General features: G+C 41.0%; 1 protein-coding gene across 1 annotated transcript in view; it reads right to left on the minus strand.

The window, feature by feature from the left end:
* The window catches only part of SDC2 (syndecan 2), a gene marked incomplete at both ends in the record, with an annotated part of 105,182 nt that extends 93,720 nt beyond the window's left edge, over positions 1–11,462 (minus strand). Inside the window, one exon of the mRNA XM_084229362.1 lies at positions 11,403–11,462. Coding sequence (XP_084085488.1) covers positions 11,403–11,462 — 60 coding nt within the window. The remainder of the gene's footprint in view (positions 1–11,402) is intronic.
* Between the last annotated feature and the right edge of the window lie 10,014 nt (positions 11,463–21,476).

Consider the following 21,476-nt stretch of genomic DNA (forward strand, 5'->3'; position numbering starts at 1 on the left):
GTCCCTGGTATCTCTGGGTCTTCCAAATTTCAGTTCTCAGTTCTCTTTCCTCAATTGGCCAAAAGCTTTGCAAACAATAAAGAAGTTAGCAGGAGCAGGATTTTTGTTGAAATTGAGAAAGTATTTAAACATCACCTTAAGTATTCATTTTGCACAATATATATTAACTGGCATTAATGCAGTGTATAATATACAATGAATGTTCCATTTTGTATTTAATTTATTCATTGCACATGTGCCAGAATTAATGTGGGAAATGAGGAAGAAAGATCCAAACAGGAGAAGTTATATAGTAAGAAATAATATTAATAAATCAGATGGCCTAGGCCCAATTTACAACTCTGCCACTAAGAGCACTTGGACACATCACTTAAAGTTCTCTAGATATGTATCCTTTTGAAAGTCAATTTCAATTCTACAATCCATTGCTACATACTGAAAAGCAGAATCCAAAAGAATGCAACAAAAATCACCTAAACATTTTTGTATCTCTTTAATTCATCAGCTAAGACTATATGATATTAAAACCTAATATTAGGGTAGACTCTTAACTAAGAACCCAAAGCTTATCAAGTATAGAGAGTAAGACTGGATGAAATGCACAATTTCCTTTCCCCCAGATAAAAACATTAAAAAATTATTTAGGTTCTAATATCTAGCTTTTTTGTGACTTCTATACATTTTAATACTCAGAAATATTTCTTTGGTGAGCAAGTGGAGAATAAAAATCTGAACCTCAAGTATCTTCAAGTCATCAACAGAATACTAACATTCCTCCAATACACTGTGCCACTTCAGGGAAGGTTTTGGTTTTATTTTTCTGGGAAAGCAGTGGCTCCTCTTCTCTAAAGGATTCCTCTCATCCCTCTCAATTGTAGTTCTCTGGCAGTTTTGATTGCTAGATAGGTTTAACTAGATACAGACAAAAATACAATAATGCATATTTTATTTAAAAGGTATATATTAAATAAGAGCCCAACCCATCTTCAATTACCCTAAGTAATACAACACAGATAATAACTGCTTGACGGTAGGTATGATGTCATTATTTCTTTTTAACTTGCAAGACCAGCACAGAGTTTTACTCTTGGTAGGTGTGCAGTAATATGAGTTAATTAACTTCCTGACTTATCAAACACAAAACTTCATTCAATCACTAATCAGGACAATTATAAAATCTAATCAAATCTAGTATAAGCAAAATATCACTTCTATCTAAATGAGTTCAGAAGTGCAACATAAATGAAGTTTAATTTTCAATTCATTAGTAACTTTAGATAAATCAATGTTTGCAATGTAAGATTACAATTATATCATTATAATCCCAAGTGCTACCTGAGATTTTTGAGTCTTAACTAAATTTCCAACTTATGTGAAAGTCTATTTTGAGTTGATTGTAACATGAGTGTAACATGATTGTAACATGAGGAAACATGAGTGATGGGAAAAGAAAAAGATTCAGCATCACATACTTCCTGATAAAAAATAAACTGGCCATAAATTTGTCTCTGAGTGTCAAGGGTCAGAAAGAAAATGAGAAACAAATGCATGTGTATACATGTGTTTATATTCCAGAATCACAAGACTTAAATCTAGAAGGAAAGAGAAACAAATGTGTTTAAATTATCTATTTTGGGTCAGGTTTTCAAGTAGAACTTATGGTTATTACTGAAGCTAATTTTCAAAAGTAGTCAAAAAGCAAAATATAGTCCCCAATTTGAGACTGAGAAAACAAGCTTGGAGATGGAAACTTCCCTAAGATCACATGGCTTTTAGGTGGTAATACCAGAAACTGAACCCCAATATACCCTATTTCAAAACCTGCAAGATTATCTCCTACATTATTTCAATCTGGAAGTGCACACATCAGAACCTTGGCAATGTCAGAACAATAATTTCATATGAATTAGAATCTGTATATGTTATGACCCATAGTTTATTGCACTGTCACACACCTGTTATCCATGCAACCAGAGACTTGCCTAACAACTCAGTAAACAGAAGCCGCCTGGTTCCTAAACATGTCAAGTGAATTGAGCCATCAGCACAGATGTGCTAACCCCAATACAGTAAGCCTTCAGTTAATCAAAAATTGGAGATCCTTACATTAAAATCTTTGTAAACTTTGATCAGATGCCTTTCTGCATATGTTGCAATGATCACATTGTTATCTCCCTTTAACTATTAAAAAAATGTATTCTATTTCTGATGTTGAGGCATCCTTGGGCAAACCCTACTTGAGTTCATCATTATTCTTTTAATAAAATGCTATATTCAGTTTGATAATATTCTATTGTAAATGTTTGCTATTGTAAATGTTTGCATCTGTAGTCATAAGTGAAACTGGCCTGCAGATTTGCTTTCTTGTGCTTTCTTTGCCTGGTTTTGACATTGAGTAATGCTAACTTCATGAAACATAAAGAACAGCCTCTGTCATTCTTTAAACTCAACAATTATCTGTTCCATGAAGGATCAACAGAATTTATTTGTAGATCCATTTAGGTCTGGTGCCATATTTTTAATTGAAATTTTTGTTGAGATATTGTAGATTTACATGCAGTTATAAGAAATAATGAAGATTTTTTGTGCTCATTAACTAGCCTCCCCCCATTGCAACATTTTATAAAACTATGGGAATATAGTGAATATCACAACGAGGATATTGACATTACTACAATCAGTCAATCTTATTCATTTAAGTTTGTGTGTATGTGTGCATGTTCTTAACGCTATACCATTTTCTCCCATGTACAGGTTTATGCACATATGTATATATACACACATACATATATACACATATAAGCAATATGTATCTGTATTTAATAAAACCACTGTTTTACTAGAGTTTTATATCCAACTCTTTGTCTTACAAAGTTTCCAATTTATACACATTTTTTCAGATACATTTTTAATCATTGCATATTGAATGCACAAAAATAGCACCTTATTAAACCATTCTTCTATTACTATACGCTCAGGTTATTTCTAGTTTTTTAACTATTGTATATAAATCTGCAATAAATACATTTACCAGCTATGATTATTTCTTTCAGTTAGATTTGGGGAGTTCAAGTTACTGGAAAAGATGGATTTATCAAATCTTAACACATTTGGATTCATCCAGACGTTGGAAGAAACTTCCCATGGGCCAGAAATAGTCAATGGCATATTCTCTCATATCATCTACATTTAGAAAAAAGCTGAACACAAACATTATCCCCAATATCTCAAAAGTAGAACTAGGCCTTCCCAAGTCAAGGAACAAAGGCCCAGCTATAAAAATATAGGTTCTATCACGCATACAGTGGGCTACCTGCTGGGCTATCGGATGAGCCCATGAATTAAGCCAAGCCTCTACTTTTTAGGAAGGCAGAAACCAGGAATTATAATGACCTAACAACCTGTAAATGGAGCATGGATACGCCACTGTGTTAAAAAGCAAGTGTCTATTTGTTTCACGTAATCCTGAGTCTATTTTAGGCTATTCCATTTTACAGAAGAGAAAACTAAGCATAGAGAGGATCACAAACTTGCTCATGGTTACACAGTAATTAGATTTAAACCCTTCACAGCCCAAGCTCTGAGCCACTCTTCAGTATTACCTGCTCATTTACATTCTTGCTTGTAGTCACCCAGTACTACATTGGGCTCCAGTGCCACAGAGAAGAAAGAAGGCAGCAATAAGGACCTCTCTGGAAATGAAGTCTAGGCAAGAAACCAAATGAGGACACTGGTACTTATGCCTCAAAAAGCACTCCAAATCACATCAAGTCATGTTATTGTCTATCTAGAATGAAAGTGAACTCTCATCACATCAACTGGTTTTGATGTTACAATGACTGATCACAGCAAATATGAGAAAATACCAGACAGACATTAATTAGAACATGATAATCAGAGCAACATATAATCTCACTGTAGGACAAATATGCAGTTCAAGGTCATTGATTAGCGTCAGCTATTAGAAATAAGAATTTGAGAAACGTGAATGAGTTCTTTGTTTCAATAATAAATAGTAAGTATTTGGCAGGAGCTTAATAATTACTTATTGATTAACATTTCTCTAATCACACCCAAAAGCATATCAATAACTATTAAAGGCAGAAAGGTCCTCTAGTTCAACTCCTTCGTTTTATAGATGGGTAAGTTAAGATCGCACAGGGATTAAGATATTTAACTACATGTGTGTAAAACCTGCCCTCGATACCACACATTTATTTTTACTATTTCTATTTAAAAACAAAGCATACAAAATGCATATTTTTGCTCTTCTTTAGTAAAAACATGGAAAAATTAAAATAATTTTGAGTATCTTGTTCCATGTGTCATTCTTATAAGACAAACTCTATTAATTGCATCTGTTCCTTAAATTAAAGCACTATTTACATTTAATACACAATCATTTAAAAAAAAACCCAAAATGCTTTCTATAGGGCACATTTACTACATCTTTGTGACATCTTTCACTAAACAGATCCCACAGCAAAGGAAAAAAAGGTGAAGACCACCTTGTCCTTAACATTTTTCTGAAGTTCCAAGTCCAAGACCATGAGCTGGCTCTCACATTACCGACTACAGACCATTTGTCTAACTCTGATTTTAAATAGGAAATCTTGAAAGGTTTAAAGGCTTCTATCCTCTCTAAGTCCTCACGATTCTGCGAGATACCTAAGAAAAACAGACATCTGCAATTCTATTTGAGAGGTGTCCTTTCTTATCCAGAGATGGTCACCTCTCTAGCTTTGTTGCTAAAGCTAATCCTACCCTAGAAACAGACCTGTCAAAACATACAATGTAGATTTTTAATAGTAGGGCCCAAAGCTCAAATAGCTGCAAGGAGAAATTTCAGGCATTTCCACCCTTCAAAAATAAAAATACTCCCTTTTTCTGCCCCCAGGCTCACCAATATTCCCTCATCACCCCTGCCACCTCATTCTAGATGAGAAGCAGCACTCCAGCGGGCAATGTAGACATAACTCTCTCCTTTCCACATGCTGGAATCTCAGTGCAGCCCAAGGAATGGGAGGAAGCATAAATGTACAATATTCATGTGCAGGGCTTGACAGCAATGTTTTGTCTAGTCTTCCAATTAATACTGCAATGTTGATGAAAATGAAGTCCAGGGAGTCAGTTAACTGCAGTTTGCATTGCCTTCAGCAGTCAGAGAGACGCTGAGCTTCAGCAGGTCCATCTGGGCCTAAATGCCAGCCCAAGGCCACCTGCACTGAAATAGAGAGCTTCAACAGGTGTTTACCAAGCTCAGTGCTGGGCAGGAGTCAAAGGTCTGGAAACATGGTCTCTCTCTCTGAGAGCACCAATCTCCATGGGAGAAAAAAATCCACCTCTCGAGCACGTCAGCGGAATTAGAGGCCTTAAAAACATCTTGCACAGCTCCCTCATTTTGCAGCCAAGAAAGGAAAGGAAGGGGAAAAAAAACAAAACCCAGTGCCTCATGCCTCATTCCTATACTTCCTTATTTTATCCTCATAATGGTCAGGTTATAAGGGGATTCTTGGATGCAATTTATAGACACATATACATTTTTTTAAGTGACTCGAAGTTTCAGTATCTTGTCCAAGTCCTAACACACAGAGTGAGCAGCAGAGTACCAGCGCTGAACCCAGATTGTCCAACTCCCACAGCCAAGTCCTTGTGCTCTCCCAGACCCCAGTGCCATATGGCTACTTCCTGCTGGGCCCTAGGACTGATACATGACGGCATGCAAAAAGGTTCCCAAATGTGGCGGGTTCATTAGACTCATCTTAACCAAGTCATTAAAATACAGACTGCCCCCCTCTCTCTGATTTCTGATTCTACATGTCTGAGATAAGGCCTTGAAATCTGTCTTTTTACCAACTTCCAGTGACTCTGATCATCAGTTTGCCATACTATCTACAGAATGATACAAACCAGAGTTGGCTCAGTCATGAAAGGTCATGGAGCTTGGATTTGAATGAATAGAATTTCAACAGAGAAGCACTGAAGAGGTGGTTAGGTCCCTGCAGCGATCAAGACAGTGAGGCCATTGATCAGGGCTGGGGGATATCATGGACAGTGATCAAGTGGGGATAAACAGGAAGGAATAGCTCAAAAATCTGGCAATAATATTTATATTCCACACCATGACAAGGGGACATGGGTCTGGACCACAGGCAACACGATCAAAGTGGTACAAGGATACACCACACAGCATCTGGGCGAGAGAGAGCAACGATAAGGTTGTTGACTTAGAGTCAGGAGGTGGTATAGCCTAGAAAAAGAAAACTCTGAATGGGAAACTTATCTGGATTACTACAATGTGACCTCCAAGAAGGCTGGTGGTGGGGGGGTAGGGAGAGTTGCCTGGTTTCCTTACTGCTTTCTCCCAAGCACTTAGTAGGTACTGAATAAATATTTGGGGAATGCAAAATTAGTAGGTGGATTTAGAGGCCAAGTAGATATGGGTCAAGGACTTCCTAAATATTCATATCCAAAGACCAGAATTAAGATGATGGTACTGGCACAGCTGAATAAAACATTAAATGAGTAGCTTGTTTTCAGCAAAGACTTTTCTTCATTACTTCTTGCTTTTCTTTAAAACTTAATTTTGGGGCCTCCCCGGTGGCGCAGCAGTTGAGCGCTGGGTTGTGAAGCTGCCTGCGGCCTCTGTGGCACCGGTTCGATCCCCGGCTGCTCCCCGGCCACCAGAGGAGAGTCCCACATGGTGCGCAGACCTCTCCTGCCGCCCGCTGCTCCCCTCAGCAGTGTACTTTGGTCCTTCTGCCTGCTCTGCTCCCTGCTCTGGCTCTGGTGGATTCTCTCACCCTCCCGCGCTTCTGACTGTACCCAGTGCTTGTATAAACAAAACAAAACAAACAAACAAACAAATAAATAAATAAAACATGCCTCTATAAAAAAAAAAAAAAGAAAAAAAAAAAAAGAAAAAAAAAAAAGAAAAAAAAAAAAAATAAAACTTAATTTTGGCTTCAGGTCCATGAAAGAATTAATTGGTCTTATGATATTGGAATTCTACTGTCTGCTGTGGCATAAATGACAGGTCTTATACCTTGAAAAGAAGAAAATGATGGGCTAGATCTTCGAGTTTGATTTTTGGCAATGGAAGAGAAATAATCTCATGAGAATCTAAACTCAGACGGTATTCCTCATATGACCTACTGGATCACTGCCAGCTGATGCCAACAGCACAGTGGCCTGACTAGACTCCCTATAAACCTTAATGACAGAGCTCTGTGTGGCTGGGACAGCCTCAGGGGCCTTGCCAACCTAAAGAAACTCGAGGCCACCTGTGGCTGGTTCAGGACAATGGAGGCTTCTAGAGATATGAGAACTAGTCCCACCCAGGACAAAACTAAACAATCTTTTGAAGTCCTTTCTAAACACAGTAAACTCTAGACTTCCCTGGATCTACTTAAACTCATACTTTCTTGTAGACAGAGGAAGCAAACTTAAGGCACCTATAAATGCACTATACTACTATACATGTATTTTCTCTGACAATTTTCTTAACATTTTCTTATCTCTAGCTTACTTTATTGTTGAATACAGTATACAATAATTGACCATTTATGTACTGGTAAGACTTCTGGTCAACACTAGGTTAATTAGTAGTTAGATTTGGGGAGAGCCAAACTATAATTTTCTACTGCATAGAGCTTGGCACCCCAACTCCTGCCTTTTTCAAGGGTCAACTGTAATGAGTGCATAAAAGTAATCATGTTACTTGGTTCATGTTATACAGTCCTGCAAATGAAGACCCCCACTAAAACTAGATGTGTAGGGTCCCAGAATTAGGTGTTAATGGACATACTCAAATTCCTCTTACAACACCCACCTTCTGCTAGCCTAATCTTCTATCTTTCCTTCTTAAATGACATCTACCTACTATTAACATTTAAGGAACATAGAAAAGGTCCTTGTTTCTAACCAATTCTCCAGCTAAAGTAATTTGTTTCATTATTACAACAGCCAAACTATTTTTTAGAGACTGAAAAAAGATTATGTGGTTCCAATAACTTTTTCTTTTCTTTTTTTTATATTATTTTACTTTTTTAAAAAAGATTTATTTATGCAGGGCCTCCCCTGGTGGCACAGGGGTTGAGCGCTGAGCTGTAAGGCTGCCCGCAGCCTCTGCAGCACCGGTTCATTCACTGGCAAAGATTTATTGATGCATACAAGAGCTGGGGTACAGGCAAGAGGTGTGGGGGGGGTGTGGTGAGAAGATTCACAAGAGACAGAGTGGGGAACAGAACAGGCAGATTGATTGAAATACACTGCTGAGGGGAGCAGAGGGCGAGTCAGGAGAGGTCTGCTACGTCATGTGGGTAGTTACCTGGCCAGCTGGGGATCGAACTCTTGCTGCAGAAGTTGTGGCTAGCTTCAGAGGCTGCATCTTAACCCCTTGCACCACCAGGGAGGCCCGACTTTTTCTTTTCTAATACAAACTTTCCAAAGCCTGCTCTTCATAATATACTGAACAGTCATGCATGGGTCCAAATGACTTGACAGCTTCTTTTCTACAGACATCTAAGCCTATGTATAAAATCCCACTAGTTCAAGTGCTTCCTTTCCTTCAACACATTTCCAGTTCAAATTATGCATTTATAGTAGTCTACAATACAATATTTCCAAAGATAAAATTACAGAAAAAAATGGGTTAAAAAACCAGCAGCATATCACTACTGCCACACTCAGTCAGTCCTTCTCCTTGCACAGTGTTCCCTCAGTGAAGTGAAAGTCCTAACCTACCGGTGGAAAGTATGACTGCATCACCCCGAACACGCTGTCCCTGCTGCATCCACAAAGGCAGAACCACCAGTTCCTTTTCCAAGACAGCTTTGAGTGTTAGTTCCTAAGAACCTCCCCACCGGCACCCCCCCCCCCACCGCCCTTTCCATCCTCTAGAGCTTAGTATAAATCACAAGAATTCACTAACTGTAAACATTTTTCCTTTCTTCTTTTTAAAGAGAGGCTCTAAGTTCAGCTTGATCTCCACTTAACTCCCAGGAAACAGTGCAGTTTCCAAATTAAAATGGGAAGTTCTGGAAATAATATACTCTAATGACTACATGTTTTCGAATTAAAGTTTTCATTGTGACATATGAAACAAATTGAGACTGCATGGGAATTTAAATGAACTACTAGCCCATCCTGGCCTTTGAAACAGTTTCTGTTGAGAAAGACTGACTCACTGTCTAACAAAGACTCTGCTAGTCTTCAAGCTGACATTTTACAAACATCTAATCACACTTTTGGATGATACTCCAATCACTGAAAATAATATCAACCCCAGTAAGCCGCTCACTCGGAGAGCATTTAATTCTGGTTAGAAATGAAATATAATAGAATCCCAAAGGTAGCATTCAAGAAAAGGTGTCACCAGGGAGGATAGGTAGAGTTCAGTGGAAAAAGCTTCTTTAAAGGAGCAGTCAGACTTATGCAAAAATCCGGAAAGAAAAATGAAGACATCCTTTCTCTAGAAAACCTGGACAGTAATGCTTCCCAGAAAATCCCAGAAGGGGGGTAGGAGGGAGAGAGAGAGGGAGAGGGAGAGAGAGAGACAGAGAGACATCCTCAACCCTTTAAAGGCACAGATTTTAGGCAAACTGCTCTTGAAAATCTTTAGATGAGTTCTCCTCTTGCCCTGTTTTGCAACGAAATAAGCAATAATGTCTTTCTGAAATTAACAGAGAATCTCTCTCCTGTGTACAAGGAGGCAAAGTTCATGACTGCCTGGGCGATTACCAATCCCGGTGGATAAAACGACCATTTGCCAAAGAGAAATGCCGCAAAGGTTCGGAGTTCTATTTTACAGCTTCAGCATCCAAATACTCATTTATCCGTGCAGCTTACAACTCTACGTGCTCTTCAACCTCCAGCAACATCTGGGAACCTGCTAGCCCTCACAAGCTCCCACATGGATGAAAAATGCCTATCAGCTGCTCCGTGCCAAAGAGGATTCCCAGCCCTAAACTGCCTCCCAAAAAATAGAGAGGGGGAAGCTACACCCCAAGGGGGGGAGGGAGTAAGAGTGGAGGGAGAAAGCACACACGACTCACAAAACCCCCAAAGATGACATTTGTTTTCTATGAAACAGCTCAGTTAATTACAAATGGACAAGTTATTAGGTGGCAAAGGGAGGAGGGTGGAGGAGTAGAAGGGACAGAAACAGCTGCTTAAGCTAAACCCAACACAGCACCGAAGCTGCACACCAAATTCCGGGGGACTGGGCTCCCACCTAGGCAGACAAAGCCAGGAGAGCCCAGGTAGGGGCCGCACGCGCCAGGGGAAGCCCAGGAGGCAGTTCCCTTTAGAGGGCGCTCACCGGGCGAAGCCGGGAAACTAGCTCCAGCAGAGAAGAAACCAAGTTCCATCTGCTGCGGCCAGGGAGGAAGGCTGGACGCCGGCAGCCGACCCAGGCCAGGGAAGACGCCTCGGGACTCGAAAGGGTCCCTGTGGGGAGCGTGAGAGCTGGAAGCCTCCGTGTGCAAGTGGTCCGGGGACCCGAAGGCGAGCGAGCACAGGAAAACACGCTCCCCGCCTGGCCTAGGAAGCCCCACTCCAGTGCAATTCCTATTAAAATGTCCTCCTGCCCCTCGGGGTTCCACGGCCGCCCTCAGCACCTCAAGGAGGAGAGGGTCGTCCAGCCACTCGCGCCCCAGCATTTCCCGGCGCGTCCTGTGCACCCCCAGCAGGACCCCGCACTGCGCCCTCGCGGGTGGTGCTTCCACGTAGTGTCTACCACCTCGCCCCGGTCGCAAGGAACATCAAACAAAAGAACTTTACAAACTTTGCTCTCCCGACACTGGCGGATTTCTTAAATCTGGGCCCCACCTCACCAGAACTTGCATTCTCTCCAGTAGGAAAGTTGGCTTTGCCTTTTGGGGAGTGGGGGATTGGGGGTGGGGGGTAGAACCGTGGGCGGAATAGCAGACCCCCAAAGTTTCCAGGTCGTCCTTGAGTCTGGGGGAGCGCGCGGGAGGCACCCTTTTCCTCGCGGCTACTACCCTGGCTTAGCTTTTTGGCTTTGCTCTTTGGCTACCCTTTGCCCTCGATCCCCCCGGGTAGAGCAGCAAGACCCCAGTGGGTGAGGAAATTGGAAGTGACATCAGGAGCCCCTGCGGTCAGACAAAACTGCAATTCTCGCGCCCTCATTCCCGGGGACCTATGGACAACTCTAGTGAGCCCCGCTTTTCTGAAGGAAAGGGAGGAAAATGAGGTGCACGAGCAAGCGCATTTGCCCCAGCAGATTCCGGCGGGGAGGGGAGTTTGGGGGGGCTCTCTCCGCGTTTGGGATGAGGGTAAGATCCCCCAGGTGGCGCTCCCAGGTCCCCCGCAGGCGCTGCGGGCTCCACACGGCCTCGAGCACCCCGACAGCGCGCGCGTCCCCCGCCTGGCCCACTCACCGACTCCGCCGACACGCAGGCCACCAAGCCCAAGGTGAGCAAGATCCACGCGCGCCGCATATTCCCCGGAGACCAGCTGCTCCCAGGCGCCGACTGCAACCAGGACGCAACGCAGCCTCCTCCCAGCGCCCCGCGCAGCCCGCGCAGCAAGATCCGGAGCAGAGCAGCCGCAGCGACCGCGGCTCGGGCTCCGGGGCTCCGGGGCTCCGGCTCCGGGCTCGGGGGCGCTCGCTCGCTCCTCCTGCGCCTGCTCCCACCGCCTTCCGCTGCGCCCCGGGAACGCGGCGCCTTCTCACTTGTTGGTTTCTGCGCTCGCAACACCGAGTTACTGCTCTGGGGAGGCTGCTCTCCGGGGCTCTCCTAGCTCTGCTGTTGTTTTACTCCTCCGCGGACGCCTTCCCCGTATCGTGGCTCCGTTTCGGAATCTGAGTAATAAATTAGATGGCTGGAAATGTAGCTGCAGCTGAAGTTTGGGGCCAGCGCGGTGGGGGCGCGCGAGGCGCGCGGCTGGAGCTCCCGGAGTATCTGGCCAGAGCGCGTCCGAGCAGGGCTAGTGGATCGGCAGCTGCGCCCCTCCTCCTGCGCGCCACCGCCTCCCCGAGTGCTCCTCCTGCTCCGCTCCTCCCGCTCCCTCCCTCCCTGCCTCCCTCCCTCCCTAGCTTGCTTCTCTCCGCTCCTCCGGGCGTCTGGGGGAGAGGAGGCGGCAGCGTGACTCCCAGATAAACCCGGGAGAAATTCCTACAGGATTACGCCCCGATTGGCAGCTCTGGAGACCAGTGGGCGCTCTGCAACTGTGGCTGCTCCGGGTCGGCTCCTCCGCAAGCAGCGCTCCCGTGCGCCTTCATTTTCTCGCTCTCCCTTTCCCACTTACTTGCCTTCCTTTTTCTTTCTCTCTCCTTGATGCTCTTTTCGGCTCAATTTTGTTTTCTCTTCGCTTTCAGTTGTTTGGAGAAAGATCAGGGAAGCAGCCAGAGACCTCGTTGACTTTTCTGCCTGCAAAATTTGACCCGTAGAAAGAAACTGCTTCTTAGAGAGTTGGGGGAAACACAGAAAGTTTACAGATGCCTTCAAGCAATGCGAACTGTCCGTGAATCTTTATTTAAGAGAGGATAATAAAAGGGAAATACTGCATTAAGAGTATTTTCCACTTTCCCTAACAGGGCTCCCACCCACCCCCGTGGAGGAAGACGCCTGTAAACCCAAAATGCCACACTCAAAGCTCATAATTTCATTAAGAGCTTAAATGCCTTTTCTGCCTCACACACGATTTAAGCCCCTAAGGCTGCATTTCAGCAGAGAGGTATTAACTTTGAAAGTTACAAATAGGACAATTGATGAGAAATTAGATAGAATCTAAACAACCCCAGATTTAAGAGAATTTCAAAGAAAAAATGAAGTCACTTCTAGAAATTTTGGAGGAAAACAATAAGCATGAATTTCCTGAATGGAAATGATTAATCTGAAATGTCTTGTTGTGAATTTTATTTATTTATTTATTTATTTGTTCCTTTTTTTTTTTTTTTTTTTTTTTACAGTTCTGTCGGTGGTATACTACATACAGAACATGGCAAATGCATGTTCCCTTCCAGTTTGCAACCCTATTTTTCTCTCTGACTTATGGAGTAAATGAATTATGGAGTCATTTGGCTCTTGGCATGCCCAGTTTAGGAAACCAGGGAACTTTATGTCGTGTTCACACTGTATTTTCTTTCCTGTTACATAAAGACATACAATAAATATTTCTTGAATATATTTGATCTAAAATTCGGTATGTACTGCCTAAGAGTTGTGAGCCTTTAAGATATGTAGATGTCCATGTAGATGTAACTGTGATAATTTTTGAACTTAGAATAAAATACAGTTGTGCTCTCAGTGAGAATAACATTATCCTGGGAACCTTTCAATGACATAAATATCAAAGAAAGAAAGAAACTTAGAGAGCTGGAAAGGTACAACTCAGAGACATCCGGCTCTTTGATTTGAGTGCCAACTACCAAGTTCCCCGTGGGCATAGTCCATTTCAAGTGTTGGCAGTCCGCAAGGTAATATAGAGAAAAGGAAGAGTGGAAAGAAGAGAAAGAAAAGAAAAAGATCAGGAGGCTGGAAGTTGTAACATTGGATGCTTCTGATTCTACAGAAACTGAGTTGCCCCTTGAGTCAGTGTGGTCCACCTTGGTTTAAGATGGATTCTTTGTGGGCTGAAGAATGTCATGATGTGGGGACTCTTCTGAAAGGAGCTTCCAAAGGAAAAGCTGAAAGCAATGTGAAAGAAGTGGGAAGAGCCATAAAATGTCACCTCTTACTACCACTCCCTCCCCCCACCCCAAAAGAGACCTAGGCAGCCCCAAGCTTTGGGCAAGACCACACCCACTTTCTTCTCAACAATTAATTCATCAAATAAAACAGAATCCCAATAAAAGGGGGAAATGTACTCATTTGCTGCCTCTCAGTTATTTCTGTATACTGGGCCATCCACCTAACAAGCACGGTGGCTGTTCTCTAAATTTATCCTGGGAAGACTGTCAAAAAAATGAGTAAGCAGATACATCTGTTCAAGGAAGGTAGCTATTCGTGAACCCCAAGATGTATCCTTAATTTCTTGGTAGTTGTGAAAGTTTAAGTGACTTGGTTTTTATAAATGATAACATAGCACAGAGTATATGTCGTATGGGTATCCTATCATTTTGGGGATCACACATATTTGATAACAAATAGGTCTTAAAGATCATGTGTTGTAATCCACTGACAGTGTGACCAAAAAGGATAATATGATTGTGTAATAGTGAAAGCAGCTACAAAAGAGCTGACTATGAAATGAAAACCGGTGTCTTGGTTTGTTTGGGCTACTACAGGGAAAACAGTATAGACTGGGTGGCTTATAAACAACAATTTATGTCTCCCAGTTCTGGTGTGTCCGGGAAGTCAAAACTTCAGCTGACTCCATGGCTGATGGGAGCCATTATGGTTCTTAACGGTGGTCTCTTGCTGTGTTCTCAGTGGTGGAAGAGGCAAGGTTGCTCTCTGGGGCCTTTTTTATAAGGACAGTAGTACTGTTCATGAGAGCTACACCCGCAAACTCTAAGCACCTCCTAAAGACCCTACCACCAGATACCATTACCTTGAAGATTAGGATTTCAATTTGAATTTTTTGGGGGTGGGGCGGGATGGAAGGGAATATGAATGTTCAGTCTTTAGCAGCCTGTTTGTGTATTTTGCTAACTGGAATGTTTTTTAAATGTTTGAGGACTTAGTTTCCATGGAATTTTGTGGCGTATACGTAATACACTGTGTCTTTTGTGGCTAGAGCCAAAGGTTTCTCCCTAATAGTTCGGGGGCATCTGTTTGTGGGCTGTACTTTGAAGAGCACAGCAAATAAAAAAGCAAAACCAATCACTTCCCAAATAGCTTCACTGATTATTGCTGCAAGAATAAATACTCTATCTCAAGAATCTTACAAGAAAAGGTAAAAAAAAAAATTAACGGAATATAGAAGCTGAGCTACAGAAATATATAAAAAAAGTATTACAGAGAACAAAATAAAATTAAATAATAGAAGTAGAAACATATTTTTCTACTGGAAAATGAAAAAACATGTTTTTTCATACTGAAAAAATATGTTTTCTACTGGAAACATATATTTATTTTATTTTTTTAAAAAGATTTATTTATGCATACACAAGCTGGGGTATGGGCCAGAGATGTGGGGAGTGAGAGGATTCACCAGAGACAGAGTGGGGAATAGAACAGGCAGACTGACTGAAATACAGCTGAGGGGAGCAGTAGGCAGGTGAGACAGGAGAGGTCTGCTTCACCATGTGGTTTGCTCCCTGGCCGGCTGGGGATGGAACTCGTACTGCAGAGGCTGCAGATTGCTTCATAGTGTGGTGCTTAACCCCTTGCGCCACCAGGGAGGCCCTGGAAACATATTTTTAAGCCAAAGCTGACACATTAGACTCTGTCATAATGATAGCTAATGACACCACATTATAACCATGGAAAAGCAGGTGCTGTGTCCCAAGGTGAGCTGTCAGTAGGAAACTGCAAAGGGAGAAAGATGCCACCTTACTATCCTTGGTTGCTTTTCCACTTGTCATTCCCTGGAATGTTACCAGTGCCTAGGCTAGAAATCCATTTATAGGATCAGCCTCAACTAAATGCACTTGAAAGATGATAGAACCTGAGAATAAGAGTCAGCCAACTATTAATTACTTATGCTAATAATGGCAAGTGAGCTGAATCCATGACTAAACTCTACAGGCAATCCAAAAAAAATCCATTTTTAGTTTCAAACTTTCCACTGTTTTCTCCATTCGCCTCCATCAACCTTTGCCAGTGTTGTTGGCTGACTTGAGTTTTATAATTTGATTCGGTGCTAATGTTGAACAAAATTGTCACATTTTGGGCAGCATGACACAGGAAAGAAAGTTAAGGAACTGTATAATACATAAATTATTCCTTGAATAAAACAAGAGGCAAAACACCAGTGTTGGTTTCTCTAACACAGTAGTGTGGTTCTTAAGAAGTTTGCAAAACTTGACATCATTCATTTAACAAACACGTATGGCCCATCTGCTGCATGCCAGGAACTCTTGGGTGGGCACACGAATTTTACTGAAAGGTGTTAGGATAAATATATTTTTAAATAAAGAGTTATTTTCACATCACAAGTCTATATAGGGTAAATATCAGACTTCACTCCTAAAATCAGATATGAAAATTTTAAGAAAACATTATTTATAAAATTACATTATTCTTGGACATCAAGCAGCATTTCCTAAGAGTTATACTTAGATATATGAATTTGGGAAGGACGGTTCTACAAAGTTATCTTAAGGTAATTTGCATTGTATTTGTATATATCCAATTGAACAGAAAACAAATGTAATCTTGGCTGATTCTATACAAAGTGGTAATACTTGTGTTACTACTGTAAGGAGACTATCACTTTATTGGCAGCTAGCCTTCACCCAGCTCACCGCTCTTAAAGAACCATCTTATAGAAGGTCTACAAGGTGGGGAACCCTACGTACTACCTACTAAATGGTTCCATGCCTCTGCACACAGTTATGTAGAACAGGGCTGGATAGAGGGGGAAGCAATTTATTACTGGGTCAATGACCAATCAGATTCACCCTTCGGATCATTTAAAGCAAGGAATTCAGAGTCTAATTTAATTTTATGTTGACCTGGGAGTTATCCAAAACTGGCAAGGGGTCATTGTGTGCTGAAATAGAAAAACCTGGTCTCCAGCATAAAGAATGAAACAGGCAAACAGAGAGAAGCAGTCATATGTGTCATACAGCACATATGACTCTAAAATAGATTCTTGATATTTTTTTCAGTTCTTTTTCTAACCTCTTTTGAGATACAAATCAACTCTATTCCTTCAGGAATATGAAATACATTTAATATATTTTTAAGCTAGTTTAACAGGGTTTTGGTAAATGATCACAAAATCAGTGATAAAAATGATGCAGTTTTGACTACCTTCTCTTCATTCTCAACAGAATGGAATCCTTGCCATTTAGTGCTTTGTGGGGTATGTATAAAAAGAGAACGGTCTTAATGAAAACAAACTACCATAAAATTATTTAGATTAGGGGGAAATTGTTAAATTAAAAAATATATAAATTGTCAAATTACCTTGGAGGAAATGTTTTCCACATTCAATAGTTAGCTAACTTCAAAACTCCAAAAAGTAGCATAGAATACATAGATATTTCTCTGAATAAAATAATACTGTGATCACCTACAAGTTGGTGCTGAAAATCACGTCATCGAACATTTCCCCAAAAGATCTAGAAGACAAAGTGCTTAAATGTACAGGTGTAAAACTGTTACCAAATTCTTTCAGGCAGTGAAAAGTGAGACAGGTAGGATGGTCACACTTGGGTGAGTTGGTAAGAAAGCCAATACATTAAGGAGACTGAATGCAGCCACATACACCAGCTGTTAGCAGAGGTTGTGCACTACAGTGGGTAGTAGCTCAGGCTTTGGTAACAAACAGCCTGGGCTTTGAATCCCAGTCCCACTTCTCACTGTGTTCTAAGATGTCTTGACCTCTGATCAGACCGCTGAATCTAAGCCTCAGTTTCCTCATCAATAGGTCTGAGATTACAGGGTTAATAGGAGCAGTCTATGAACTAATACATGTAAAGTATTTAGAAAGTTCCTCCGAACATAATGAACTTTCAATAAGTGCCAGTTTTCTCAATAAATGCCAGTTGTTATAAATGCCAGTCATTGTTATTAGTGTTTCCTCTGCCTGGAATAATTTATCTGTACTCCCAGTTTCCTACCCAGCTAATTCCTACTTGCCAATGAAGTGACAGTTTAGAAATGTTCTCATTAGCAAATATTTAAGTGCCTACTTGGTGTCATGTACTCCTCCAGGTAGCCTTCCTTGAAGCCCCTCAACTGGATGATAGATTTTCAAGATAATTCTCCACCATTAATTATGGCCTAGGATAGAATACTTGAGTCATGGTAAAATTTGCTCATAGAAACATCTATTGTGGGCAAAAGTACACAGGAAAAAACTGAATAACATTAAGAAGGGTCTAGGAAACAAGAGTAGCCATTATTCTTTTAAAGAAAAATATGCACATATAACGAGTTTAAACCCAAAATAAAACCCAGAGAATGAGAACAAAATCCCAAAATTGTAGGTTCTGAGATGGAAATAAAGAAAATTGAATTATTAAAACAAAAGCATCAACAATCACCCTTTTGGCTTCAAATAGAAATAAGGAAAATGCTTCTGGGAAGGAAAAAAAAGAATTTATCAGGGCATCAGAACTCAAAATATTAACATTTTGCTCTATTTCGTGTAGCTATTAGTTATGCAAATGACAAAGGAAATGAGTTCTCAGCAGATCTCATTGCAGGATTGCATTGTAAATGCAGATCCCCCAACACACACCACACACACACACACACACACACACCTCTTCTCACAGCAGGCAGGCCCCCAGGCATTACAGTAATCTTTGTGGACAGCCCAATTTGAATTCTTTCCCCTTTCCTAACTCTCTGCTGACAAACTCTATATGGACACATACACACATGACATGTGCAAGAGTTTTTGTTAGTTTTTATTGTTCTTGTTTGTTTTACAAAGTGGGATCCCATTAACCACGTTGTTCATCTTATATAAATTCCTCTAAGTGACCTGACAGAACTTTCATTCATTTTTTTAATGGTTGCCTAAGTCCCTTGGGTGTGAGTATTGCATGCTCCATCCAGCCATTTCCCTGTAACTGGCATTCATTTGGTTTCCAGTTGTTTCCTACGAACAGAAGATACCTTTTATATATTTCCATAGTTAATGGTGATTTTTCTTTCAGTGGCTTAGATTCCCAAGAGTGGGATTGTTGCATTAAAAAGTAAATATTTTTAATTTTGTGATCTAGTGTTTCACAGTTTTACAACAACAAAAAGTTCCCACACCTCCACCAGTGATGTTTGAGAATATCCTTTTCCTTTCTCCAGCCAGCAATAGGTGTTTGCTTTCTTCTTGGCCAGTTTGATAAGTATTAAGTGATAGCTCATTCCTGAAGCTATGTGCATTTTTCTGACTGTTAAGACCATAGAGCATCTTTTCATGTGTTTGTTGTATTTGGAGTTGGTCTTCTATGAATTATCTATTCATTTCCTTTTTCCATTTTTCTACATGGTAACATTCCTTTTGCTTGTGAGACTTCTTATGTAATTGTTATTAATATATCCCTCTACAATATGGTTTTAATTCATAGTATATATATTCTTATAGTGTGAACAATTTCCAATTCTTTATTCTGTCTGTTGCTCTAGTTGTCTACTCTTATGTCATGCCGTATATATTTGATTACCTGATTCTCTGATACTTCTGATAATTCCAAAGCCATGTTCCAGCTCTCCCTAACCACAAATATTTTTCAATTTTTTAAAGTTTTTCTTGGACATTTGGGGGATAGTTTTTCATCCACATAAACTCTAGGGATATTTTAGACAGTTACAATCACTTTAGAATTCCATTTGGAATTGAGCTAAATTTATGGCTTGGTTTAGGGACAATAACGTTCTTAAAATTACATGTCATCTCAAAGCAGAAAATGTTACACTCAGCCTTGTTCAGACCTGTAAATACCTATTCATAAGATTTTATAGTTTTCTTTTAGAGCCTGTGAGTGTCTCTCTTTTATATATTCCCTTTATTTGTATATACTTTGTCTCTATTGTAAATAGAATTCCCCTCATTTTTAGTTAGGAACTTATTGCTAGAGGAAAACTGTTCAATCTCTTAATATTTGTTTTGTATACTATCATCTTACAAATTTTTTTCTTTTTTTTTTTTTAATACAAGAACCAGGGTACAGTCCAGATGCACAAGAAGGTGAGAGGATGCACCAGAGACAGAGCGGGGAATAGAACAGGCAGACTGATGAAATACACTGCTGAGGGGAGCAGAGGGCGAGGCAGGAGAGGTCTGTTTCACCCTGTGGGACCCTCGCGGGCCAGCCAGGATTGAACCGGCACTACAGAGGCTGCGGACAGCTTCACAGTGCAGCGCTCAAGCACCTGCGCCACCAGGGAGGCCCTTACAAAAATTTTTAATTGATCTAGTTAGATTTCCACTTGCGTCTCCTGTATTTCTAGGTAGACACATTTCTTCAGCAAAAAGTATGACTTTATATTTATTTTCTAATGTCTATGCAGTTATCTAATGACAAAAGTGTTGTTGAAAATAATGGCAAACACAAGGCATCCCAATGTACATAGCTCCTGATTTTAGTGGACACAATTTAGTGTATTCTGTTTTCTTTTTTAGAATGACAATAGTAATCAGTTTGTGGGTAGTTTTTAGTAGAACAAAAAGCCTCATTACTTGACATTTACTTGAAATTTGTTTTTAAAGATTTATTTATTTATGAATACAAGAGCTGGGGTGTAGGCCAGAGGTGAGACAGGTAGGTGAGAGGATTCACCATAGACAGAATGGGAAGCAGAACAGGCAGATCTACTGAAAAACACTGCTGAGGGGAGCAGGGGGCAAGGAAGGAGAGGTGTGCTGCACCATGTGGGTTGGCTCCCTGGCCATGCAGTGGCTATTGATAGCTAGATAGCGCTGAGACTTTAACCCCTGAGCCACCAGGGAGATACTTGAAAGGGTTTTTGAATTTTATCAAAGCCCTTCCTAAAGAGGTATTGATATGATTCTTGAGTTTTATCCTTTAGTTTGATGATCCCTGAGAGCAATTTTCTGATAAAGACATATTCGCATTTCTATTGGAAATCATTTTTATTATTGATGGATTTATCATTTAATTCATTAACTTATAGCTGGATTTGTGCTCTTCATGTATTAATTTTTTTTACATGTTTTCGTTTGTCACCTCTAGCAGCTTTATTTCCTTGTATGGGTGATCTAATTATTTCTGCTCTTGCTCAAAGCGGGTGTTCTATTTCTCTGTTGGCAGGCATGGTCTCAGATCCATTGATATGAAAGTATCCTTAAGATGAGGATCCATAGGTGGTGGAAGCAAAGGGGTTTTTGTTCCTGTGTCCCTGTGCTCACAGGTAGGTGTGCTGCTTGACCTCCCTTCCAGGTCACCTGAAGGAAGCTTCCCTCTTCCCCGGCCTCTGCCTCAGTAACAGGGAAGGCTTGCCCGCCTTGCCTACATGGAGCAGCAGTAGCTCTTAATGCACAGACACTCTGTGGTCGATTTCTCCTCTGAATCCTCCTCAAGGAAATTAAAAGCACCCATAGGTGGGAGTAGGGTGCTCAGAAGTAGCATTTTGGTGAACCCTCCTAAACTCTCTTTTATTTTGTTTTCCAAAAGGAGTTAACACTAAAATTATGGCAGTGTGACTGACACGGTTATGACTTCAGACATGCACATTGAGATTTGAAACCGACTTAGTGAGTACAGAGGTTTAAAGAGCAAGAATTCTTTGCAAGGTGAACATTTCAAGAGAAATTTCATGCACACCAAGAAATGTCTATATAAGACAGACTAGAAACTGTGGCTTGAGAAGTTCCTATCTTTTGCCAAAACTGACCCAGCTAGTGAGTTTTAGAGCCATAATTCCCAG

Source organism: Talpa europaea, assembly GCF_964194135.1.
Source record: "Talpa europaea genome assembly, chromosome: 3".
Lineage (NCBI taxonomy): Eukaryota > Metazoa > Chordata > Mammalia > Eulipotyphla > Talpidae > Talpa > Talpa europaea.